The 24,152-nt window shown below is 47.1% G+C and overlaps 1 protein-coding gene across 1 annotated transcript in view; it reads right to left on the bottom strand.

Annotated features, from left to right (window-relative positions):
- Positions 1-24,152, bottom strand: part of LOC140364907 (sodium channel protein type 3 subunit alpha-like) — a 173,428-nt gene that overhangs the window by 23,319 nt on the left and 125,957 nt on the right. The window contains exons 10-11 of the mRNA XM_072451288.1: positions 22,088-22,151; positions 6,514-6,655 (exon numbers count right to left, since the gene is read on the bottom strand). Of these exons, the coding sequence (XP_072307389.1) occupies positions 6,514-6,655; positions 22,088-22,151 (206 nt within the window). The remainder of the gene's footprint in view (positions 1-6,513; positions 6,656-22,087; positions 22,152-24,152) is intronic.

Raw genomic sequence — 24,152 nt, 5'->3', positions numbered from 1 at the left:
AGGACTAAAGCAGGGCTAAAGCAGGACTAAAGCAGGACTAAAGCAGGACTAAAGCAGGGTTAAACCAGGGCTAAACCAGGACTAAAGTAGACTAAACCAGGGCTAAAGCAGGACTAAAGCAGGACTAAAGCAGGACTAAAGCAGGGCTAAAGCAGGACTAAAGCAGGACTAAAGCAGGACTAAAGCAGGGCTAAAGCAGGACTAAAGCAGGTCTAAAACAGGACTAAAGCAGGACTAAACCAGGGCTAAAGCAGGACTAAAGCAGGACTAAAACAGGGCTAAAGCAGGGCTAAAGCAGGACTAAAGCAGGACTAAAACAGGGCTAAAGCAGGACTAAAACAGGGCTAAAGCAGGGCTAAAGCAGGACTAAAGCAGGGCTAAAGAAGGACTAAAGCAGGGCTAAAGCAGGGCTAAACCAGGACTAAAGCAGGGTTTAACCAGGGCTAAACCAGGACTAAAGCAGGACTAAAGCAGGACTAAAGCAGGACTAAAGCAGGACTAAAACAGGGCTAAAGCAGGACTAAAGCAGGACTAAAGCAGGGCTAAAGCAGGACTAAAGCAGGGCTAAACCAGGACTAAAGCAGGGTTAAACCAGGGCTAAAGCAGGGCTAAAGCAGGACTAAAGCAGGGCTAAAGCAGGGCTAAACCAGGACTAAAGCAGGGTTTAACCAGGGCTAAACCAGGACTAAAGCAGGGTTGAACCAGGACTAAAGCAGGGCTAAAGCAGGACTAAAGCAGGACTAAAGCAGGACTAAAGCAGGGTTAAACCAGGGCTAAACCAGGACTAAAGTAGACTAAACCAGGGCTAAAGCAGGACTAAAGCAGGACTAAAGCAGGACTAAAGCAGGGCTAAAGCAGGACTAAAGCAGGACTAAAGCAGGACTAAAGCAGGGCTAAAGCAGAACTAAAGCAGGACTAAACCAGGGCTAAAGCAGGTCTAAAGCAGGACTAAAGCAGGGCTAAAGCAGGACTAAAGCAGGACTAAAGCAGGACTAAAGCAGGGCTAAAGCAGAACTAAAGCAGGACTAAACCAGGACTAAAGCAGGTCTAAAGCAGGACTAAAGCAGGGCTAAAGCAGGACTAAAGCAGGGCTAAAGCAGGTCTAAAGCAGGACTAAAGCAGGACTAAAGCAGGGCTAAAACAGGGCTAAAGCAGGACTAAAGCAGGGCTAAAGCTGGACTAAAGCAGGGTTAAACCAGGGCTAAAGCAGGACTAAAGCAGGGCTAAAGCAGGACTAAAGCAGGACTAAAGCAGGACTAAAGCAGGGCTAAAGCAGGGCTAAAGCAGGACTAAAGCAGGACTAAACCAGGGCTAAAGCAGGACTAAAGCAGGGCTAAAGCAGGACTAAAGCAGGACTAAAGCAGGAATAAAGCAGGACTAAACCAGGACTAAAGCAGGACTAAAGCAGGAATAAAGCAGGACTAAACCAGGGCTAAAGCAGGGCTAAACCAGGACTAAAGCAGGGCTAAAGCAGGGCTAAAGCAGGACTAAAGCAGGACTAAAGCAGGAATAAAGCAGGACTAAACCAGGGCTAAAGCAGGGCTAAACCAGGACTAAAGCAGGGCTAAACCAGGGCTAAAGCAGGACTAAAGCAGGGCTAAAGCAGGGCTAAACCAGGGCTAAACCAGGACTAAAGCAGGGTTGAACCAGGGCTAAAGCAGGGCTAAACCAGGGCTAAACCAGGACTAAACCAGGGCTAAAGCAGGGCTAAACCAGGACTAAAGCAGGGTTAAACCAGGGCTAAAGCAGGACTAAAGCAGGGCTAAACCAGGGCTAAAGCAGGGTTAAACCAGGGCTAAAGCAGGGCTAAACCAGGACTAAAGCAGGGTTAAACCAGGGCTAAAGCAGGACTAAAGCAGGGCTAAACCAGGGCTAAAGCAGGGTTTAACCAGGGCTAAACCAGGACTAAAGCAGGACTAAAGCAGGGCTAAACCAGGACTAAAGCAGGGTTAAACCAGGGCTAAACCAGGACTAAAGTAGACTAAACCAGGGCTAAAGCAGGACTAAAGCAGGGCTAAAGCAGGACTAAAGCAGGACTAAAGCAGGGCTAAAGCAGGACTAAAGCAGGACTAAACCAGGGCTAAAGCAGGGCTAAACCAGGACTAAAGCAGGTCTAAAGCAGGACTAAAGCAGGGCTAAAGCAGGACTAAAGCAGGGCTAAAGCAGGTCTAAAGCAGGACTAAAGCAGGACTAAACCAGGGCTAAAGCAGGGCTAAAGCAGGTCTAAAGCAGGACTAAAGCAGGACTAAATCAGGACTAAAGCAGGGTTGAACCAGGACTAAAGCAGGACTAAAGCAGGACTAAAGCAGGACTAAAGCAGGGCTAAAGCAGGTCTAAAGCAGGACTAAAGCAGGGTTAAACCAGGACTAAAGCAGGGTTTAACCAGGGCTAAACCAGGACTAAAGCAGGACTAAAGCAGGACTAAAGCAGGGCTAAAGCAGGGCTAAAGCAGGGCTAAAGCAGGACTAAAGCAGGACTAAACCAGGGCTAAAGCAGGACTAAAGCAGGGCTAAAGAAGGACTAAAGCAGGACTAAAGCAGGACTAAAGCAGGAATAAAGCAGGACTAAACCAGGACTAAAGCAGGACTAAAGCAGGAATAAAGCAGGACTAAACCAGGGCTAAAGCAGGGCTAAACCAGGACTAAAGCAGGACTAAAGCAGGACTAAAGCAGGAATAAAGCAGGACTAAAGCAGGACTAAAGCAGGAATAAAGCAGGACTAAAGCAGGGCTAAAGCAGGGCTAAACCAGGGCTAAACCAGGACTAAACCAGGGCTAAAGTAGGGTTAAAGCAGGGCTAAACCAGGGCTAAACCAGGACTAAAGCAGGGTTAAAGCAGGGCTAAACCAGGGCTAAACCAGGACTAAAGCAGGGTTAAACCAGGGCTAAAGCAGGACTAAAGCAGGGCTAAAGCAGGACTAAAGCAGGGCTAAACCAGGACTAAAGCAGGGTTTAACCAGGGCTAAACCAGGACTAAAGCAGGGTTGAACCAGGGCTAAAACAGGACTAAAGCAGGACTAAAGCAGGACTAAAGCAGGGCTAAAGCAGGACTAAAGCAGGACTAAAGCAGGGTTGAACCAGGACTAAAGCAGGGTTAAACCAGGGCTAAAACAGGGCTAAAGCAGGGCTAAAGCAGGGCTAAAGCAGGACAAAAAGCAGGGCTAAAGCAGGACTAAAGCAGGGTTAAACCAGGGCTAAACCAGGGCTAAATCACGACTAAAGCAGGACTAAAGCAGGGCTAAAGCAGGTCTAAAGCAGGACTAAAGCAGGACTAAAGCAAGACTAAAGCAGGACTAAAGCAGGACTAAACCAGGACTAAACCAGGACTAAACCAGGACTAAAGCAGGACTAAAGCAGGACTAAAGCAGGACTAAACAAGGACTAAACCAGGACTAAACCAGGACTAAAGCAGGACTAAAGCAGGACTAAAGCAGGGCTAAAGCAGGGCTAAAGCAGGACTAAAGCAGGACTAAACCAGGACTAAAGCAGGGCTAAAGCAGGTCTAAAGCAGGACTAAAGCAGGACTAAAGCAGGACTAAACCAGGACTAAAGCAGGACTAAACCAGGACTAAAGCAGGACTAAACAAGGACTAAACCAGGACTAAACCAGGACTAAAGCAGGACTAAAGCAGGACTAAAGCAGGACTAAAGCAGGTCTAAAGCAGGACTAAAGCAGGACTAAAGCAGGACTAAAGCAGGACTAAAGCAGGGCTAAAGCAGGGCTAAAGCAGGACTAAAGCAGGACTAAACCAGGGCTAAAGCAGGACTAAAGCAGGGCTAAAGCAGGACTAAAGCAGGACTAAAGCAGGAATAAAGCAGGACTAAACCAGGACTAAAGCAGGACTAAAGCAGGAATAAAGCAGGACTAAAGCAGGGCTAAAGCAGGTCTAAAGCAGGACTAAAGCAGGTCTAAAGCAGGACTAAAGCAGGACTAAAGCAGGACTAAAGCAGGACTAAAGCAGGGCTAAAGCAGGGCTAAAGCAGGACTAAAGCAGGACTAAACCAGGGCTAAAGCAGGACTAAAGCAGGGCTAAAGCAGGACTAAAGCAGGACTAAAGCAGGAATAAAGCAGGACTAAACCAGGACTAAAGCAGGACTAAAGCAGGAATAAAGCAGGACTAAACCAGGGCTAAAGCAGGGCTAAACCAGGACTAAAGCAGGGCTAAAGCAGGACTAAAGCAGGAATAAAGCAGGACTAAACCAGGGCTAAAGCAGGGCTAAACCAGGACTAAAGCAGGGCTAAACCAGGGCTAAAGCAGGACTAAAGCAGGGCTAAAGCAGGGCTAAACCAGGGCTAAACCAGGACTAAAGCAGGGTTGAACCAGGGCTAAAGCAGGGCTAAAGCAGGACTAAAGCAGGACTAAAGCAGGACTTAATCAGGAAAAAAGCAGGACTAAAGCAGGACTAAAGCAGGGCTAAAGCAGGACTAAAGCAGGACTAAAGCAGGGCTAAACCAGGACTAAAGCAGGGTTAAAGCAGGGCTAAAGCAAGGCTAAACCAGGACTAAAGCAGGGTTAAACCAGGGCTAAAGCAGGGCTAAAGCAGGACTAAAGCAGGGCTAAAGCAGGACTAAAGCAGGAATAAAGCAGGACTAAACCAGGGCTAAAGCAGGGCTAAACCAGGACTAAAGCAGGGCTAAACCAGGGCTAAAGCAGGACTAAAGCAGGGCTAAAGCAGGGCTAAACCAGGGCTAAACCAGGACTAAAGCAGGGCTAAACCAGGGCTAAAGCAGGACTAAAGCAGGACTAAAGCAGGGCTAAAGCAGGGCTAAAGCAGGACTAAAGCAGGACTAAAGCAGGACTTAATCAGGAAAAAAGCAGGACTAAAGCAGGACTAAAGCAGGGCTAAAGCAGGACTAAAGCAGGACTAAAGCAGGGCTAAACCAGGACTAAAGCAGGGTTAAAGCAGGGCTAAAGCAAGGCTAAACCAGGACTAAAGCAGGGTTAAACCAGGGCTAAAGCAGGACTAAAGCAGGGCTAAAGCAGGACTAAAGCAGGACTAAAGCAGGACTAAAGCAGGGTTAAAGCAGGACTAAAGCAGGACTAAAGCAGGACTAAAGCAGGACTAAACCAGGGCTAAAGCAGGGCTAAACCAGGACTAAAGCAGGTCTAAAATAGGACTAAAGCAGGGCTAAAGCAGGTCTAAAGCAGGACTAAAGCAGGACTAAAGCAGGACTAAAGCAGGGCTAAAGCAGGACTAAAGCAGGACTAAACCAGGGCTAAAGCAGGGCTAAACCAGGACTAAAGCAGGTCTAAAGCAGGACTAAAGCAGGGCTAAAGCAGGTCTAAAGCAGGACTAAAGCAGGACTAAAGCAGGACTAAAGCAGGACTAAACCAGGGCTAAAGCAGGGCTAAAGCAGGACTAAAGCAGGGCTAAAGCAGGGCTAAACCAGGACTAAAGCAGGGTTAAACCAGGGCTAAAGCAGGGCTAAACCAGGACTAAAGCAGGGCTAAAGCAGGACTAAAGCAGGACTAAAGCAGGAATAAAGCAGGACTAAACCAGGGCTAAAGCAGGGCTAAACCAGGACTAAACCAGGACTAAAGCAGGGTTGAACCAGGGCTAAAGCAGGGCTAAACCAGGGCTAAACCAGGACTAAAGCAGGGTTGAACCAGGACTAAAGCAGGGTTGAACCAGGGCTAAAGCAGGGCTAAACCAGGGCTAAACCAGGGCTAAACCAGGACTAAACCAGGGCTAAAGCAGGACTAAAGCAGGACTTAAGCAGGACTAAAGCAGGGCTAAAGCAGGACTAAAGCAGGGCTAAAGCAGGACTAAAGCAGGACTAAAGCAGGGCTAAAGCAGGACTAAAGCAGGACTAAAGCAGGGCTAAACTAGGACTAAAGCAGGGTTAAAGCAGGGCTAAAGCAGGGCTAAACCAGGACTAAAGCAGGGTTAAACCAGGGCTAAAGCAGGACTAAAGCAGGGCTAAACCAGGACTAAAGCAGGGTTGAACCAGGACTAAAGCAGGGCTAAAGCAGGGCTAAACCAGGACTAAAGCAGGGTTAAACCAGGGCTAAACCAGGACTAAAGTAGACTAAACCAGGGCTAAAGCAGGACTAAAGCAGGGCTAAAGCAGGTCTAAAGCAGGACTAAAGCAGGACTAAAGCAGGACTAAAGCAGGACTAAAGCAGGTCTAAAGCAGGTCTAAAGCAGGTCTAAAGCAGGACTAAAGCAGGTCTAAAGCAGGACTAAAGCAGGACTAAAGCAGGACTAAACCAGGGCTAAAGCAGGGCTAAACCAGGACTAAAGCAGGTCTAAAGCAGGACTAAAGCAGGGCTAAAGCAGGTCTAAAGCAGGACTAAAGCAGGACTAAACCAGGGCTAAAGCAGGACTAAAGCACGACTAAAGCAGGGCTAAAGCAGGACTAAAGCAGGACTAAAGCAGGTCTAAAGCAGGACTAAAGCAGGACTAAAGCAGGACTAAAGCAGGACTAAAGCAGGACTAAAGCAGGACTAAACCAGGACTAAAGCAGGACTAAAGCAGGACTAAAGCAGGTCATAAATACAGTGTGTTCTCACTTGATGGTAGAGGTTTTCCCAGTAATCTTGTGTCATGAGTCTGAAGAGCGACAGAAAAGCCCATCCAAACGTGTCAAAGCTCGTGTAGCCGTAGTTTGGGTTCCTCCCGGATTTAAGGCAAACGAAGCCGTCCGGACATTGTCTGAGGAAATAAAGATGAGAGTTTATACTCAGAAACAGGTCTGAACCAGGACTAAACCAGGACTGAACCAGGTCTAAACCAGGTCTAAACCAGGACTGAACCAGGTCTAAACCAGGTCTAAACCAGGTCTAAACCAGGACTAAACCAGGACTTAACCAGGTCTAAACCAGGTCTAAACCAGGACTTAACCAGGTCTAAACCAGGACTAAACCAGGTCTAAACCAGGACTTAACCAGGTCTAAACCAGGTCTAAACCAGGACTTAACCAGGTCTAAACCAGGTCTAAACCAGGTCTAAACCAGGACTTAACCAGGTCTAAACCAGGACTAAACCAGGTCTAAACCAGGTCTAAACCAGGTCTAAACCAGGTCTAAACCAGGTCTAAACCAGGACTTAACCAGGTCTAAACCAGGTCTAAACCAGGTCTAAACCAGGTCTAAACCAGGTCTAAACCAGGACTTAACCAGGTCTAAACCAGGTCTAAACCAGGTCTAAACCAGGTCTAAACCAGGACTTAACCAGGTCTAAACCAGGACTAAACCAGGACTAAACCAGGTCTAAACCAGGTCTAAACCAGGACTTAACCAGGTCTAAACCAGGTCTAAACCAGGTCTAAACCAGGACTTAACCAGGTCTAAACCAGGTCTAAACCAGGACTTAACCAGGTCTAAACCAGGTCTAAACCAGGTCTAAACCAGGACTTAACCAGGTCTAAACCAGGTCTAAACCAGGTCTAAACCAGGACTTAACCAGGTCTAAACCAGGACTAAACCAGGTCTAAACCAGGTCTAAACCAGGTCTAAACCAGGTCTAAACCAGGTCTAAACCAGGTCTAAACCAGGACTAAACCAGGTCTGAACCAGAACTAAACCTGGACTGTGTTATGAAAGTTTTCTGCTGTAAAAGTGAATAAAATGATGTGAAAAGTGAAGTTTATTGAAATGAGGTGGTGCTTCTCTGGGGAACGGAACCGGCGACCAGACGGTGAGTCAGCAAAGACCCTGAGCCTCTTCAGGTTCATCTTTATGTAAGAGACAAAGACTTTATCAAACTAAGAGTGACATGTACCACAGTTCCACAGTACAAAAGTACTTTACTTACAGTGGAAAGTACAAAAGTACTTTTTACTTTTACTACGTTTGAGATGAGACTTTTTGAACTGGACTGAAAAGTCTGTTTTAAGCACATTTATGACCTGAAGGTTCATGAAGAGTTCATGAAGAGCTCATGAAGAGTTCATGAAGAGCTCATGAAGAGTTCATGAAGAGTTCATGAAGAGTTCATGAAGAGTTCATGAAGAGCTCATGAAGAGTTCATGAAGAGCTCATGAAGAGTTCATGAAGAGCTCATGAAGAGCTCATGAAGAGTTCATGAAGAGCTCATGAAGAGTTCATGAAGAGTTCATGAAGAGCTCATGAAGAGTTCATGAAGAGTTCATGAAGAGTTCATGAAGAGTTCATGAAGAGCTCATGAAGAGCTCATGAAGAGCTCATGAAGAGTTCATGAAGAGTTCATGAAGAGTTCATGAAGAGCTCATGAAGAGTTCATGAAGAGTTCATGAAGAGCTCATGAAGAGTTCATGAAGAGCTCATGAAGAGTTCATGAAGAGCTCATGAAGAGCTCATGAAGAGTTCATGAAGAGCTCATGAAGAGTTCATGAAGAGTTCATGAAGAGCTCATGAAGAGTTCATGAAGAGCTCATGAAGAGTTCATGAAGAGTTCATGAAGAGCTCATGAAGAGTTCATGAAGAGTTCATGAAGAGCTCATGAAGAGTTCATAAGATAAGATAAGATATTCCTTTATTGTCCCACATGGGGAAATTTCATTGGTGCAACGCAGGTAGATACAGAGGTAGATACAGAAGAACAGATCACTTATAGGAAGTCTGAAAAACACTTTCAGTAGAAGATCTCCTATAAATAAATAAAAAACTCCCATAGACAAATAAATAAATAAATACATAAATACCATTGCATGTGATCACGACAGTAATTGCACATGAATATGTGTCACGACAGCACATAGACTGCACATGAATTTTACATGAATTGCACATGAATTCCAACAGTAATTGCACATATGACAGAATTGCACATGGTTAGGTCAGTATTGCGAGTGTTCAGTACTAACAGTGTTTGTTATAAAGTCTGACAGCAGCAGAAGGAAAGACCTACGGAACCTTTCCTTCACACAGCGAGGGTGGATCAGTCTCTCACTGAAGCTGCTCTCCAGAGCGGAGAGTGTCCTGCAGGGGACAGAGTGTCCTGCAGGGGACAGAGTGTCCTGCAGAGGACAGAGTGTCCTGCAGGGGACAGAGTGTCCTGCAGGGGGCGACACTCATGGTCCAGCATAGATGTGAATCTAGCCAGGACCCTCCTGTCCCCCACCTCCTGCACCGAGTCCAGAGCACAGCCCAGGACGGAGCTGGACTTCTTGATGACTCTGTCCAGCTTCCTCCTCTCCCTCTCTGTGATGCTGCTGCTCCAGCAGGCCACACCGTACAGGAGCCGATGCCACCACAGAGTCGTAGAAGGTCTTCAGGAGTGGCCCTGTCACTCCAAAAGACCTGAGTCTCCTCAGGAGGTAGAGCCGACTCTGGCTCTTTCTGTACAGTGCGTCTGTGTTATGAGTCCAGTCCAGTTTGTGGTTCAGATGAACACCCAGGTACTTGTATGAGTCCACTCTCTCAATGTCCCGTCCCTGGATGTTCACTGGTGAGGGGGCAGTGGGGTGGCGTCTGCGGAAATCCACCACCATCTCCTTGGTCTTCCCCGCGTTGATGAGGAGGTGGTTCCGCTGACACCAGTCCACAAAGTCCTGCGCCAGTCCCCTGTACTCCGCATCATCATCGTCCGTGATGAGTCCGATGATGGCAGAGTCATCAGAGAACTTCTGCAGGACACAGCTGTCCGTGTCATGTCTGAAGTCTGCAGTGTAAAGGGTGAAGAGAAAGGGCGTGAGGACAGTGCCCTGGGGCGCCCCCACACTGCAGGTCCGAGTGTCAGACACACAGTCCCGGGCTCTCACAAACTGGGGTCGGTCTGTGAGGTAGTCCAGGATCCACTCTGCAGGTCGTACTCCACACCAGCCGTCTCCAGCTTGTCCCTCAGGAGCAGCGGCTGGATGGAAGAGATAACAGACCGATATGCAAACTGCAGCGGGTCCATGGCTGAGCTCACGGTGGAGCGGAGGTGGTCCAGGACTAGCCGCTCCAGTGTCTTCATCAGGTGGGACGTGAGAGCCACTGGCCTGAAGCTGTTGAGGTCTTTGGGGCGCGGTGTCTTAGGCACAGGTACCAGACAGGAGGTCTTCCAGACCTGTGGTACCACCCTCAGCTTCAGGCTCATGTTGAAGACATGCTCCATAACTCCACACAGTTCATCTGCGCAGGACTTAAGGAGCCTGGGGCTGATGCCGTCAGGTCCTGCTGCCTTCTTCACTTTAATCCTCTTCAGCTCACTCCTCACCTGTGCTGCTGTGACAGTCAGTGGTTGGCAGGGGGACCGTGTGCTGGGGGGGATGGGTGAGTCCAGGCGAAGTGGGGAGCTGATGGTCCGGGGCAGATAAGCGAAGAGGAACAGATGCAGGGCATTGTCCAGCTGTGGAAGAGGGAGCATGCAGCTGTGCAGGGGGAGGGGCGGGTGACTGATCAAACCTCAAGAAGTTAGCATTTAAATCATTCACCCACTGTAGATCCCCCTCTGTCTGGGCAGGGGGGATTTTGAAGCCCGAGATGGTTTTGTGGCTCCTCCACACTCCCTGAATGTTCTTTTGCTGCAGCTGCTCCTCCATCCTCCTCTTGTAGCCGGCCTCAGCCTGCCTGATCTTCCTCCTCAGCTCCTTCTGCACAGTCCTCAGCTCCTCCTTGTTCCCTGACCTGAAGGCTCTCTTCTTCTCCTTCAGCAGAGCCTTCAGTTCACGGTTAATCCATGGCTTGTTGTTTGGAAAACACCGCACCGTCCGGGAGGGAACAATGTTCTCAAAACAGAAGTTGATGTAGTCCGTGATGCACTCTGTGATGGTGTTGATGTCCTCCCCATGTGGGTCATAAAGCTCAGTCCAGACAGTGGTGCTGAAGCAGTCCCTCAGAGCCTCCTCGCTCTCAGCAGACCACATCCTCACCTCACGGGACACCACAGGCTGCCTGCGCACGATGGGTTCATACACAGGCCTCAGATGTACAAGGTTGTGGTCCGAGCTGCCCAGGGGAGGGAGGGGGGAAGAAGAATAAGCCTCCTTGGTGTTGGCAAAAAACAAGTCCAATGTTCTATTCTCTCTGGTGGGGAAGGTAACATACTGGGTGTATGTTGGTAGAACAGAAGAGGGAGAAGCGTGGTTAAAGTCACCAGAGATGAGGAAGAGAGCCTGTGGATGCTGTGTTTGCAGCCTACAAGTGCAGGAGAGCAGTGCTTCACAAGCATCTTCAGCATTGGCAGACGGGGCCACATAGACTGCGATCAAAATCACATGTGAGAACTCCCGGGGCAGATAATATGGCCTCATGCCAATAGCCAATAGTTCAATATCCTTGTTACATAGCTGCTCCCTCACTGTGCAGTGTTCGGGTTTGGACCAGCTCGTGTTCACATACACCGCCAGACCTCCACCTCTTTTCTTCCCGCATTCTCTCGTTCTGTCCGCTCGCAGCAGATGAAAATTGTCCAAACCTACAATAGAGTCTGGCATTTCTGCTGTTAACCAGGTCTCTGTGAAAATCAAGACGCTGCTGTCCCTATAAATCCTCTGGGACCGCATGAGGCTCGCTATTTCCGTCATTTTATTTTGAAGGGACCTCACGTTACCCATGACTACGGCGGGAACCGACTTCCTGTTTGTCCCTCTCTTCTCTCGGAGTTTACGTCCAGCCCGTCTGCTTCGTTGCGTTTTCCTTAGGATGTCCGCCGGGATAACGTGACGATCTCCGGGTAAGACGACTGTTCTCCGCAGTTTCATGAGTTCTTCCTTTGTGGAAACGCGGTACGGCGCCGGCCGGGGGGCGGGGCCGGAGCCGGGGGGCGGGGCCGGAGCCGGGGGGCGGGGCCGGAGCCGGGGGACTCAGAGCCAAGACACATAGCAACGACACGACGAAAACACTCAGTCCAGCCGAATAAAGTCAAAACAAGTTAATTTAAAGCGATTCCAGTGCGTGTCCCGATCGTTCGTGAAGTTCCTCTTTCATATAAACGTGTATATAAACGTGTATATAAACGTGTATATAAACGTGTATATAAACGTGTATATAAACGTGTATATAAACGTGTATATAAACGTGTATATAAACGTGTATATAAACGTGTACCGACGACACGCCGTACTTTAGCGCGGCCGGAGGGCGCGGGGGGGGGGGGGGGCTCGCTCGGAGCTAGCTCACGTCACAACAACACAACGAACGCAACGAAAAACGCTCAAATCCAGCCGAAAAAAGTCAAAAACAGTTGAATTAAAAAACTATTCCAGCGCGTGTCCCTATCGTACAGTAAAATAGAAAAAATATACTAACTATATTTACAAAATATTGGAGATAAAGCACAATAAGTGTGAGAAAGAAGAGAGAGCGTTTACACCGGGCTGCCAGCTGTACCAGCGCCTTATGACGTAATAATGAAGAGTTCATGAAGAGCTCATGAAGAGTTCATGAAGAGCTCATGAAGAGTTCATGAAGAGCTCATGAAGAGTTCATGAAGAGTTCATGAAGAGTTCATGAAGAGTTCATGAAGAGTTCATGAAGAGTTCATGAAGAGCTCATGAAGAAATCATGAAGAGTTCATGAAGAGCTCACGAAGAGTTCATGAAGAGTTCACGAAGAGTTCATGAAGAGCTCATGAAGAGTTCATGAAGAGCTCATGAAGAGTTCATGAAGAGTTCACGAAGAGTTCATGAAGAGCTCATGAAGAGTTCATGAAGAGTTCATGAAGAGCTCATGAAGAGTTCATGAAGAGCTCATGAAGAAATCATGAAGAGTTCATGAAGAGCTCACGAAGAGTTCATGAAGAGTTCACGAAGAGTTCATGAAGAGCTCATGAAGAGTTCATGAAGAGTTCATGAAGAGCTCATGAAGAGTTCATGAAGAGCTCATGAAGAGTTCATGAAGAGTTCATGAAGAGCTCATGAAGAGTTCATGAAGAGCTCATGAAGAGTTCATGAAGAGCTCATGAAGAGTTCATGAAGAGTTCATGAAGAGCTCATGAAGAGTTCATGAAGAGTTCATGAAGAGCTCATGAAGAGTTCATGAAGAGTTCATGAAGAGCTCATGAAGAGTTCATGAAGAGCTCATGAAGAGTTCATGAAGAGTTCATGAAGAGTTCATGAAGAGTTCATGAAGAGTTCATGAAGAGTTCATGAAGAGCTCATGAAGAGTTCATGAAGAGTTCATGAAGAGCTCATGAAGAGTTCATGAAGAGCTCATGAAGAGTTCATGAAGAGTTCATGAAGAGTTCATGAAGAGTTCATGAAGAGTTCATGAAGAGTTCATGAAGAGCTCATGAAGAAATCACGAAGAGTTCATGAAGAGCTCACGAAGAGTTCATGAAGAGTTCACGAAGAGTTCATGAAGAGTTCATGAAGGGTTCACGAAGAGTTCATGAAGAGTTCATGAAGAGTTCATGAAGAGCTCATGAAGAGTTCATGAAGAGCTCATGAAGAGTTCATGAAGAGTTCATGAAGAGCTCATGAAGAGTTCATGAAGAGCTCATGAAGAGTTCATGAAGAGTTCATGAAGAGCTCATGAAGAAATCATGAAGAGTTCATGAAGAGCTCACGAAGAGTTCATGAAGAGCTCATGAAGAGTTCATGAAGAGCTCATGAAGAGTTCATGAAGAGTTCACGAAGAGTTCATGAAGAGCTCATGAAGAGTTCATGAAGAGTTCATGAAGAGCTCATGAAGAGTTCATGAAGAGCTCATGAAGAAATCACGAAGAGTTCATGAAGAGCTCACGAAGAGTTCATGAAGAGTTCACGAAGAGTTCATGAAGAGCTCATGAAGAGTTCATGAAGAGTTCATGAAGAGCTCATGAAGAGTTCATGAAGAGCTCATGAAGAGTTCATGAAGAGTTCATGAAGAGCTCATGAAGAGTTCATGAAGAGCTCATGAAGAGTTCATGAAGAGCTCATGAAGAGTTCATGAAGAGCTCATGAAGAGTTCATGAAGAGCTCATGAAGAGTTCATGAAGAGTTCATGAAGAGCTCATGAAGAGTTCATGAAGAGCTCATGAAGAGTTCATGAAGAGTTCATGAAGAGCTCATGAAGAGTTCATGAAGAGTTCATGAAGAGCTCATGAAGAGTTCATGAAGAGCTCATGAAGAGTTCATGAAGAGTTCATGAAGAGTTCATGAAGAGTTCATGAAGAGCACATGAAGAGTTCATGAAGAGTTCATGAAGAGTTCATGAAGAGTTCATGAACCCTAAACCTCCAAACTTTAATAACACACTAAAGGAGCTAACACTAAAGCTAACGCTAACCCCTCTCATTAGCCCGTTAGATCGTTAGCTCGTTAGCATGTTTAATGGGCAACAAGAACACTCTCTGTCGCTGTGCTGAGTCCGTGGTCGCCACAGCAACGATCAATACTAATGACATCATCTTTATCCAAATGAGACGCATCAAACACACTTATGGACCTGGACTTAGACCTGGACTTAGACCTGGACTTAGACCTGGACTTAGACCTGGACTTAGACCTGGACTTAGACCTGGACTTGGACCTGGACTTGGACCTGGACTTAGACATGGACTTAGACCTGGACTTGGACCTGGACTTACACCTGGACTTAGACCTGGACTTAGACCTGGACTTAGACCTGGACTTAGACCTGGACTTAGACCTGGATTTAGACCTGGACTTAGACCTGGACTTAGACCTGGACTTGGACCTGGACTTACACCTGGACTTAGACCTGGACTTGGACCTGGACTTAGACCTGGATTTAGACCTGGACTTAGACCTGGACTTAGACCTGGACTTAGACCTGGACTTGGACCTGGACTTGGACCTGGACTTGGACCTGGACTTGGACCTGGACTTAGACCTGGACTTAGACCTGGACTTAGACCTGGACTTGGACCTGGACTTGGACCTGGACTTGGACCTGGACTTGGACCTGGACTTGGACCTGGACTTGGACCTGGACTTAGACCTGGACTTAGACCTGGACTTAGACCTGGACTTAGACCTGGACTTGGACCTGGACTTGGACCTGGACTTGGACCTGGACTTGGACCTGGACTTAGACCTGGACTTAGACCTGGACTTAGACCTGGACTTGGACCTGGACTTGGACCTGGACTTGGACCTGGACTTGGACCTGGACTTGGACCTGGACTTGGACCTGGACTTAGACCTGGACTTAGACCTGGACTTAGACCTGGACTTAGACCTGGACTTAGACCTGGACTTAGACCTGGACTTGGACCTGGACTTGGACCTGGACTTGGACCTGGACTTGGACCTGGACTTGGACCTGGACTTAGACCTGGACTTGGACCTGGACTTGGACCTGGACTTAGACCTGGACTTAGACCTGGACTTGGACCTGGACTTGGACCTGGACTTGGACCTGGACTTGGACCTGGACTTGGACCTGGACTTGGACCTGGACTTAGACCTGGACTTGGACCTGGACTTGGACCTGGACTTAGACCTGGAATTAGACCTGGACTTGGACTTAGACCTGGACTTGGACTTTTATTTCATTACGGGCCTCAGCAGGTTATCGCCATGGTAACCCGCAGTGACCCACCAGTGAGTCCGTCGCTATGGTGACAGATAGTTAACGACCAGCTCCAGTTCCTTGTTGGAAAATTCTGACCAATGGGTGTGTCCATGTCATGTCCGGGTTCAGACCCTGTTTCAGTCCAGGTTCAGACCCTGTTTCAGTCCAGGTTTAGACCCTGTTTCAGTCCAGGTTTAGACCCTGTTTCAGTCCAGGTTTAGACCCTGTTTCAGTCCAGGTTTAGACCCTGTTTCAGTCCAGGTTTAGACCCTGTTTCAGTCCGGGTTTAGACCCTGTTTAGACCCTGTTTCAGTCCAGGTTCAGACCCTGTTTCAGTCCAGGTTTAGACCCTGTTTCAGTCCAGGTTTAGACCCTGTTTCAGTCCAGGTTCAGACCCTGTTTCAGTCCAGGTTCAGACCCTGTTTCAGTCCAGGTTCAGACCCTGTTTCAGTCCAGGTTCAGACCCTGTTTCAGTCCAGGTTTAGACCCTGTTTCAGTCCAGGTTTAGACCCTGTTTCAGTCCAGGTTTAGACCCTGTTTCAGTCCAGGTTTAGACCCTGTTTCAGTCCAGAATTAGACCCTGTTTCAGTCCGGGTTTAGACCCTGTTTAGACCCTGTTTCAGTCCAGGTTCAGACCCTGTTTCAGTCCAGGTTCAGACCCTGTTTCAGTCCAGGTTTAGACCCTGTTTCAGTCCAGGTTTAGACCCTGTTTCAGTCCAGGTTTAGACCCTGTTTCAGTCCAGGTTTAGACCCTGTTTCAGTCCAGAATTAGACCCTGTTTCAGTCCAGAATTAGACCCTGTTTCAGTCCGGGTTTAGACCCTGTTTCAGTCCGGGTTTAGACCCTGTTTAGACCCTGTTTCAGTCCAGAATTAGACCCTGTTTCAGTCCAGGTTTAGACCCTGTTTAGACCCTGTTTCAGTCCAGGTTCAGACCCTGTTTCAGTCCAGGTTTAGACCCTATTTCAGTCCAGGTTTAGACCCTGTTTCAGTCCAGGTTTAGACCCTGTTTCAGTCCAGGTTTAGACCCTGTTTCAGTCCGGGTTCAGACCCTGTTTCAGTCCAGGTTCAGACCCTGTTTCAGTCCAGGTTTAGACCCTGTTTCAGTCCAGGTTTAGACCCTGTTTAGACCCTGTTTCAGTCCAGGTTCAGACCCTGTTTCAGTCCAGGTTCAGACCCTGTTTCAGTCCAGGTTTAGACCCTGTTTCAGTCCAGAATTAGACCCTGTTTCAGTCCAGAATTAGACCCTGTTTCAGTCCGGGTTTAGACCCTGTTTAGACCCTGTTTCAGTCCAGAATTAGACCCTGTTTCAGTCCAGGTTTAGACCCTGTTTCAGTCCGGGTTTAGACCCTGTTTCAGTCCAGAATTAGACACTGTTTCAGTCCAGGTTTAGACCCTGTTTCAGTCCAGGTTTAGACCCTGTTTCAGTCCAGAATTAGACCCTATTTCAGTCCAGGTTTAGACCCTGTTTAGACCCTGTTTCAGTCCAGAATTAGACCCTATTTCAGTCCAGGTTTAGACCCTGTTTAGACCCTGTTTCAGTCCAGAATTAGACCCTGTTTCAGTCCAGGTTTAGACCCTGTTTCAGTCCGGGTTTAGACCCTGTTTCAGTCCAGAATTAGACACTGTTTCAGTCCAGGTTTAGACCCTGTTTCAGTCCAGGTTTAGACCCTGTTTCAGTCCAGGTTTAGACCCTGTTTCAGTCCGGGTTTAGACCCTGTTTCAGTCCAGGTTTAGACCCTGTTTCAGTCCAGGTTTAGACCCTGTTTAGACCCTGTTTCAGTCCGGGTTTAGACCCTGTTTCAGTCCAGAATTAGACACTGTTTCAGTCCAGGTTTAGACCCTGTTTCAGTCCAGGTTTAGACCCTGTTTCAGTCCAGGTTTAGACCCTGTTTCAGTCCGGGTTTAGACCCTGTTTCAGTCCGGGTTTAGACCCTGTTTCAGTCCAGGTTTAGACCCTGTTTCAGTCCAGGTTTAGACCCTGTTTCAGTCCAGGTTTAGACCCTGTTTCAGTCCGGGTTTAGACCCTGTTTCAGTCCAGGTTTAGACCCTGTTTCAGTCCGGGTTTAGACCCTGTTTCAGTCCAGGTTTAGACCCTGTTTCAGTCCAGGTTTAGACCCTGTTTCAGTCCGGGTTTAGACCCTGTTTCAGTCCAGAATTAGACCCTGTTTCAGTCCAGAATTAGACCCTGTTTCAGTCCAGGTTGAGTGCTTTGGTCTCAGGTGACTCCTCCTCCTCCGTCGCCACGGAGACCGTCTCCATCTTCATTTCCGTGGGCGACACTTCCCACACTCAACATCAGAGTTTAGACCAGGTTTAGACCGAGTTTAGACCTGGTTTAGACAGAGTTTAGACCTGGTTTAGACCGAGTTTAGACCTGGTTTAGACCGAGTTTAGACCTGGTTTAGACAGAGTTTAGACCTGGTTTAGACCGAGTTTAGACCTGGTTTAGACATAGTTTAGATCTGGTTTAGACCGAGTTTAGACCTGGTTTAGACTGAGTTTAGACCTGGTTTAGACCTGGTTTAGACCAGTGGGAGGGTCATTGTTAGAGACAGAATCAGGTCAGACTCTGATGAGAAACGCCCTGAACATTAACTTTACCACGAGTCACTGAACACAGGACCTGCTTTAGACCTGCTTTAGACCTGCTTTAGACCTGCTTTAGTCCTGCTTTAGTCCTGCTTTAGTCCTGCTTTAGTCCTGCTTTAGACCTGCTTTAGACCTGCTTTAGACCTGCTTTAGACCTGCTTTAGTCCTGCTTTAGTCCTGCTTTAGTCCTGCTTTAGACCTGCTTTAGTCCTGCTTTAGACCTGCTTTAGTCCTGCTTTAGACCTGCTTTAGACCTGCTTTAGTCCTGCTTTAGTCCTGCTTTAGACCTGCTTTAGTCCTGCTTTAGACCTGCTTTAGTCCTGCTTTAGACCTGCTTTAGTCCTGCTTTAGTCCTGCTTTAGACCTGCTTTAGACCTGCTTTAGTCCTGCTTTAGTCCTGCTTTAGACCTGCTTTAGACCTGCTTTAGACCTGCTTTAGTCCTGCTTTAGACCTGCTTTAGACCTGCTTTAGACCTGCTTTAGTCCTGCTTTAGACCTGCTTTAGTCCTGCTTTAGTCCTGCTTTAGACCTGCTTTAGTCCTGCTTTAGACCTGCTTTAGTCCTGCTTTAGTCCTGCTTTAGTCCTGCTTTAGACCTGCTTTAGTCCTGCTTTAGTCCTGCTTTAGTCCTGCTTTAGACCTGCTTTAGACCTGCTTTAGTCCTGCTTTAGTCCTGCTTTAGACCTGCTTTAGTCCTGCTTTAGACCTGCTTTAGTCCTGCTTTAGACCTGCTTTAGTCCTGCTTTAGTCCTGCTTTAGACCTGCTTTAGACCTGCTTTAGTCCTGCTTTAGACCTGCTTTAGTCCTGCTTTAGACCTGCTTTAGTCCTGCTTTAGTCCTGCTTTAGACCTGCTTTAGTCCTGCTTTAGTCCTGCTTTAGACCTGCTTTAGTCCTGCTTTAAACCTGCTTTAGTCCTGCTTTAGACCTGCTTTAGTCCTGCTTTAGTCCTGCTTTAGACCTGCTTTAGTCCTGCTTTAGTCCTGCTTTAGACCTGCTTTAGTCCTGCTTTAGACCTGCTTTAGTCCTGCTTTAGACCTGCTTTAGACCTGCTTTAGTCCTGCTTTAGACCTGCTTTAGTCCTGCTTTAGTCCTGCTTTAGACCTGCTTTAGTCCTGCTTTAGTCCTGCTTTAGACCTGCTTTAGACCTGCTTTAGACCTGCTTTAGTCCTGCTTTAGACCTGCTTTAGACCTGCTTTAGTCCTGCTTTAGACCTGCTTTAGTCCTGCTTTAGACCTGCTTTAGACCTGCTTTAGTCCTGCTTTAGTCCTGCTTTAGACCTGCTTTAGTCCTGCTTTAGACCTGCTTTAGTCCTGCTTTAGACCTGCTTTAGTCCTGCTTTAGTCCTGCTTTAGACCTGCTTTAGACCTGCTTTAGTCCTGCTTTAGTCCTGCTTTAGACCTGCTTTAGACCTGCTTTAGACCTGCTTTAGTCCTGCTTTAGACCTGCTTTAGACCTGCTTTAGACCTGCTTTAGTCCTGCTTTAGACCTGCTTTAGTCCTGCTTTAGTCCTGCTTTAGACCTGCTTTAGTCCTGCTTTAGACCTGCTTTAGTCCTGCTTTAGACCTGCTTTAGTCCTGCTTTAGACCTGCTTTAGTCCTGCTTTAGTCCTGCTTTAGACCTGCTTTAGACCTGCTTTAGTCCTGCTTTAGTCCTGCTTTAGACCTGCTTTAGACCTGCTTTAGACCTGCTTTAGTCCTGCTTTAGACCTGCTTTAGACCTGCTTTAGACCTGCTTTAGACCTGCTTTAGTCCTGCTTTAGACCTGCTTTAGACCTGCTTTAGACCTGCTTTAGACCTGCTTTAGACCTGCTTTAGTCCTGCTTTAGACCTGCTTTAGTCCTGCTTTAGACCTGCTTTAGTCCTGCTTTAGTCCTGCTTTAGACCTGCTTTAGTCCTGCTTTAGTCCTGCTTTAGACCTGCTTTAGTCCTGCTTTAGACCTGCTTTAGTCCTGCTTTAGTCCTGCTTTAGTCCTGCTTTAGACCTGCTTTAGTCCTGCTTTAGTCCTGCTTTAGTCCTGCTTTAGACCTGCTTTAGACCTGCTTTAGTCCTGCTTTAGTCCTGCTTTAGACCTGCTTTAGTCCTGCTTTAGACCTGCTTTAGTCCTGCTTTAGACCTGCTTTAGTCCTGCTTTAGTCCTGCTTTAGACCTGCTTTAGACCTGCTTTAGTCCTGCTTTAGACCTGCTTTAGTCCTGCTTTAGACCTGCTTTAGTCCTGCTTTAGTCCTGCTTTAGACCTGCTTTAGTCCTGCTTTAGTCCTGCTTTAGACCTGCTTTAGTCCTGCTTTAAACCTGCTTTAGTCCTGCTTTAGACCTGCTTTAGTCCTGCTTTAGTCCTGCTTTAGACCTGCTTTAGTCCTGCTTTAGTCCTGCTTTAGACCTGCTTTAGTCCTGCTTTAGACCTGCTTTAGTCCTGCTTTAGACCTGCTTTAGACCTGCTTTAGTCCTGCTTTAGACCTGCTTTAGTCCTGCTTTAGTCCTGCTTTAGACCTGCTTTAGTCCTGCTTTAGTCCTGCTTTAGACCTGCTTTAGACCTGCTTTAGACCTGCTTTAGTCCTGCTTTAGACCTGCTTTAGACCTGCTTTAGTCCTGCTTTAGACCTGCTTTAGTCCTGCTTTAGACCTGCTTTAGACCTGCTTTAGTCCTGCTTTAGTCCTGCTTTAGACCTGCTTTAGTCCTGCTTTAGACCTGCTTTAGTCCTGCTTTAGACCTGCTTTAGTCCTGCTTTAGTCCTGCTTTAGACCTGCTTTAGACCTGCTTTAGTCCTGCTTTAGTCCTGCTTTAGACCTGCTTTAGACCTGCTTTAGACCTGCTTTAGTCCTGCTTTAGACCTGCTTTAGACCTGCTTTAGACCTGCTTTAGTCCTGCTTTAGACCTGCTTTAGTCCTGCTTTAGACCTGCTTTAGTCCTGCTTTAGTCCTGCTTTAGACCTGCTTTAGTCCTGCTTTAGTCCTGCTTTAGACCTGCTTTAGTCCTGCTTTAAACCTGCTTTAGTCCTGCTTTAGACCTGCTTTAGTCCTGCTTTAGTCCTGCTTTAGACCTGCTTTAGTCCTGCTTTAGTCCTGCTTTAGACCTGCTTTAGTCCTGCTTTAGACCTGCTTTAGTCCTGCTTTAGACCTGCTTTAGACCTGCTTTAGTCCTGCTTTAGACCTGCTTTAGTCCTGCTTTAGTCCTGCTTTAGACCTGCTTTAGTCCTGCTTTAGTCCTGCTTTAGACCTGCTTTAGACCTGCTTTAGACCTGCTTTAGTCCTGCTTTAGACCTGCTTTAGACCTGCTTTAGTCCTGCTTTAGACCTGCTTTAGTCCTGCTTTAGACCTGCTTTAGACCTGCTTTAGTCCTGCTTTAGTCCTGCTTTAGACCTGCTTTAGTCCTGCTTTAGACCTGCTTTAGTCCTGCTTTAGACCTGCTTTAGTCCTGCTTTAGACCTGCTTTAGTCCTGCTTTAGTCCTGCTTTAGACCTGCTTTAGACCTGCTTTAGTCCTGCTTTAGTCCTGCTTTAGACCTGCTTTAGACCTGCTTTAGACCTGCTTTAGTCCTGCTTTAGACCTGCTTTAGACCTGCTTTAGACCTGCTTTAGTCCTGCTTTAGACCTGCTTTAGTCCTGCTTTAGTCCTGCTTTAGACCTGCTTTAGTCCTGCTTTAGTCCTGCTTTTGACCTGCTTTAGACCTGCTTTAGACCTGCTTTAGACCTGCTTTAGACCTGCTTTAGTCCTGCTTTAGACCTGCTTTAGTCCTGCTTTAGTCCTGCTTTAGACCTGCTTTAGACCTGCTTTAGTCCTGCTTTAGTCCTGCTTTAGACCTGCTTTAGACCTGCTTTAGACCTGCTTTAGTCCTGCTTTAGACCTGCTTTAGTCCTGCTTTAGACCTGCTTTAGTCCTGCTTTAGTCCTGGTTTAGACCTGCTTTAGTCCTGCTCTAGACCTGCTTTAGTCCTGCTTTAGACCTGCTTTAGTCCTGCTTTAGACCTGCTTTAGTCCTGCTTTAGTCCTGCTTTAGTCCTGCTTTAGTCCTGCTTTAGTCCTGCTTTAGTCCTGCTTTAGTCCTGCTTTAGACCTGCTTTAGACCTGCTTTAGTCCTGCTTTAGACCTGCTTTAGTCCTGCTTTAGTCCTGCTTTAGTCCTGCTGAGTTTCTTACCCGGCGTCGCTGCTGTTTCCACAGATTAAGGCGTCTTTGGCTCCTTCTTCTTTGTAGAAGTTTTCTGAAGAATAAATAAAAGACAAAGTTAAGTTAGAAAAAAACTTGAAAAGTGTCAGTATTTTAGAGACTTTAGAGCTGTGTACAGCTCACCAGGACTAAACCAGGACTAAACCAGGACTAAACCAGGACTAAACCAGGACTAAACCAGGACTAAACCAGGACTAAACCAGGTCTAAACCAGGACTAAACCAGGACTAAACCAGGACTAAACCAGGTCTAAACCAGGACTAAACCAGGACTAAACCAGGACTAAACCAGGTCTAAACCAGGACTAAACCAGGTCTAAACCAGGACTAAACCAGGTCTAAACCAGGACTAAACCAGGACTAAACCAGGACTAAACCAGGTCTAAACCAGGACTAAACCAGGACTAAACCAGGACTAAACCAGGTCTAAACCAGGTCTAAACCAGGACTAAACCAGGACTAAACCAGGTCTAAACCAGGACTAAACCAGGACTAAACCAGGACTAAACCAGGACTAAACCAGGTCTAAACCAGGACTAAACCAGGACTATACCAGGACTAAACAAGGTCTAAACCAGGTCTAAACCAGGTCTAAACCAGGACTAAACCAGGTCTAAACCAGGTCTAAACCAGGACTAAACAGGTCTAAACCAGGTCTAAACCAGGACTAAACCAAGACTAAACCAGGACTAAACCAGGTCTAAACCAGGACTAAACCAGGTCTAAACCAGGACTAAACCAGGTCTAAACCAGGTCTAAACCAGGACTAAACCAGGTCTAAACCAGGACTAAACCAGGACTAAACCAGGACTAAACCAGGACTAAACCAGGTCTAAACCAGGTCTAAACCAGGTCTAAACCAGGACTAAACCAGGACTAAACCAGGTCTAAACCAGGACTAAACCAGGACTAAACCAGGTCTAAACCAGGACTAAACCAGGTCTAAACCAGGACTAAACCAGGTCTAAACCAGGACTAAACCAGGACTAAACCAGGACTAAACCAGGTCTAAACCAGGTCTAAACCAGGTCTAAACCAGGACTAAACCAGGACTAAACCAGGTCTAAACCAGGACTAAACCAGGACTAAACCAGGACTAAACCAGGTCTAAACCAGGTCTAAACCAGGACTAAAGCAGGACTAAACCAGGACTAAAGCAGGACTAAACCAGGACTAAACCAGGACTAAACCAGGTCTAAACCAGGACTAAACCAGGACTAAACCAGGACTAAACCAGGACTAAACCAGGTCTAAACCAGGACTAAACCAGGACTATACCAGGACTAAACCAGGTCTAAACCAGGTCTAAACCAGGTCTAAACCAGGACTAAACCAGGTCTAAACCAGGTCTAAACCAGGACTAAACAGGTCTAAACCAGGTCTAAACCAGGACTAAACCAGGACTAAACCAGGACTAAACCAGGTCTAAACCAGGTCTAAACCAGGACTAAACCAGGTCTAAACCAGGACTAAACCAGGTCTAAACCAGGTCTAAACCAGGAATAAACCAGGAATAAACCAGGACTAAACCAGGTCTAAACCAGGTCTAAACCAGGACTAAACCAGGTCTAAACCAGGTCTAAACCAGGACTAAACCAGGACTAAACCAGGACTAAACCAGGTCTAAACCAGGACTAAACCAGGACTATACCAGGACTAGACCAGGACTAAACCAGGACTAAACCAGGACTAAACCAGGTCTAAACCAGGACTAAACCAGGACTAGACCAGGACTAAACCAGGACTAAACCAGGTCTAAACCAGGTCTACACCAGGACTAAACCAGGACTAAACCAGGTTGCAAACCAGGTCTAAACCAGGTCTAAACCAGGTCTAAACCAGGTCTAAACCAGGACTAAACCAGGTCTAAACCAGGTCTAAACCAGGACTAAACCAGGACTAAACCAGGACTAAACTAGGTCTAAACCAGGACTAAACCAGGACTAAACCAGGTCTAAACCAGGACTAAACCAGGTCTAAACCAGGTCTAAACCAGGACTAAACCAGGACTAAACCAGGACTAAACCAGGTCTAAA

Source organism: Eucyclogobius newberryi, unplaced genomic scaffold (genome assembly GCF_026437365.1).
Source record: "Eucyclogobius newberryi isolate DKJ021-1_F unplaced genomic scaffold, fEucNew1.0.hap1 SCAF_18, whole genome shotgun sequence".
In the NCBI taxonomy this organism is placed as follows: domain Eukaryota; kingdom Metazoa; phylum Chordata; class Actinopteri; order Gobiiformes; family Gobiidae; genus Eucyclogobius; species Eucyclogobius newberryi.
This window is presented reverse-complemented; position numbering and strand designations above follow the sequence as displayed.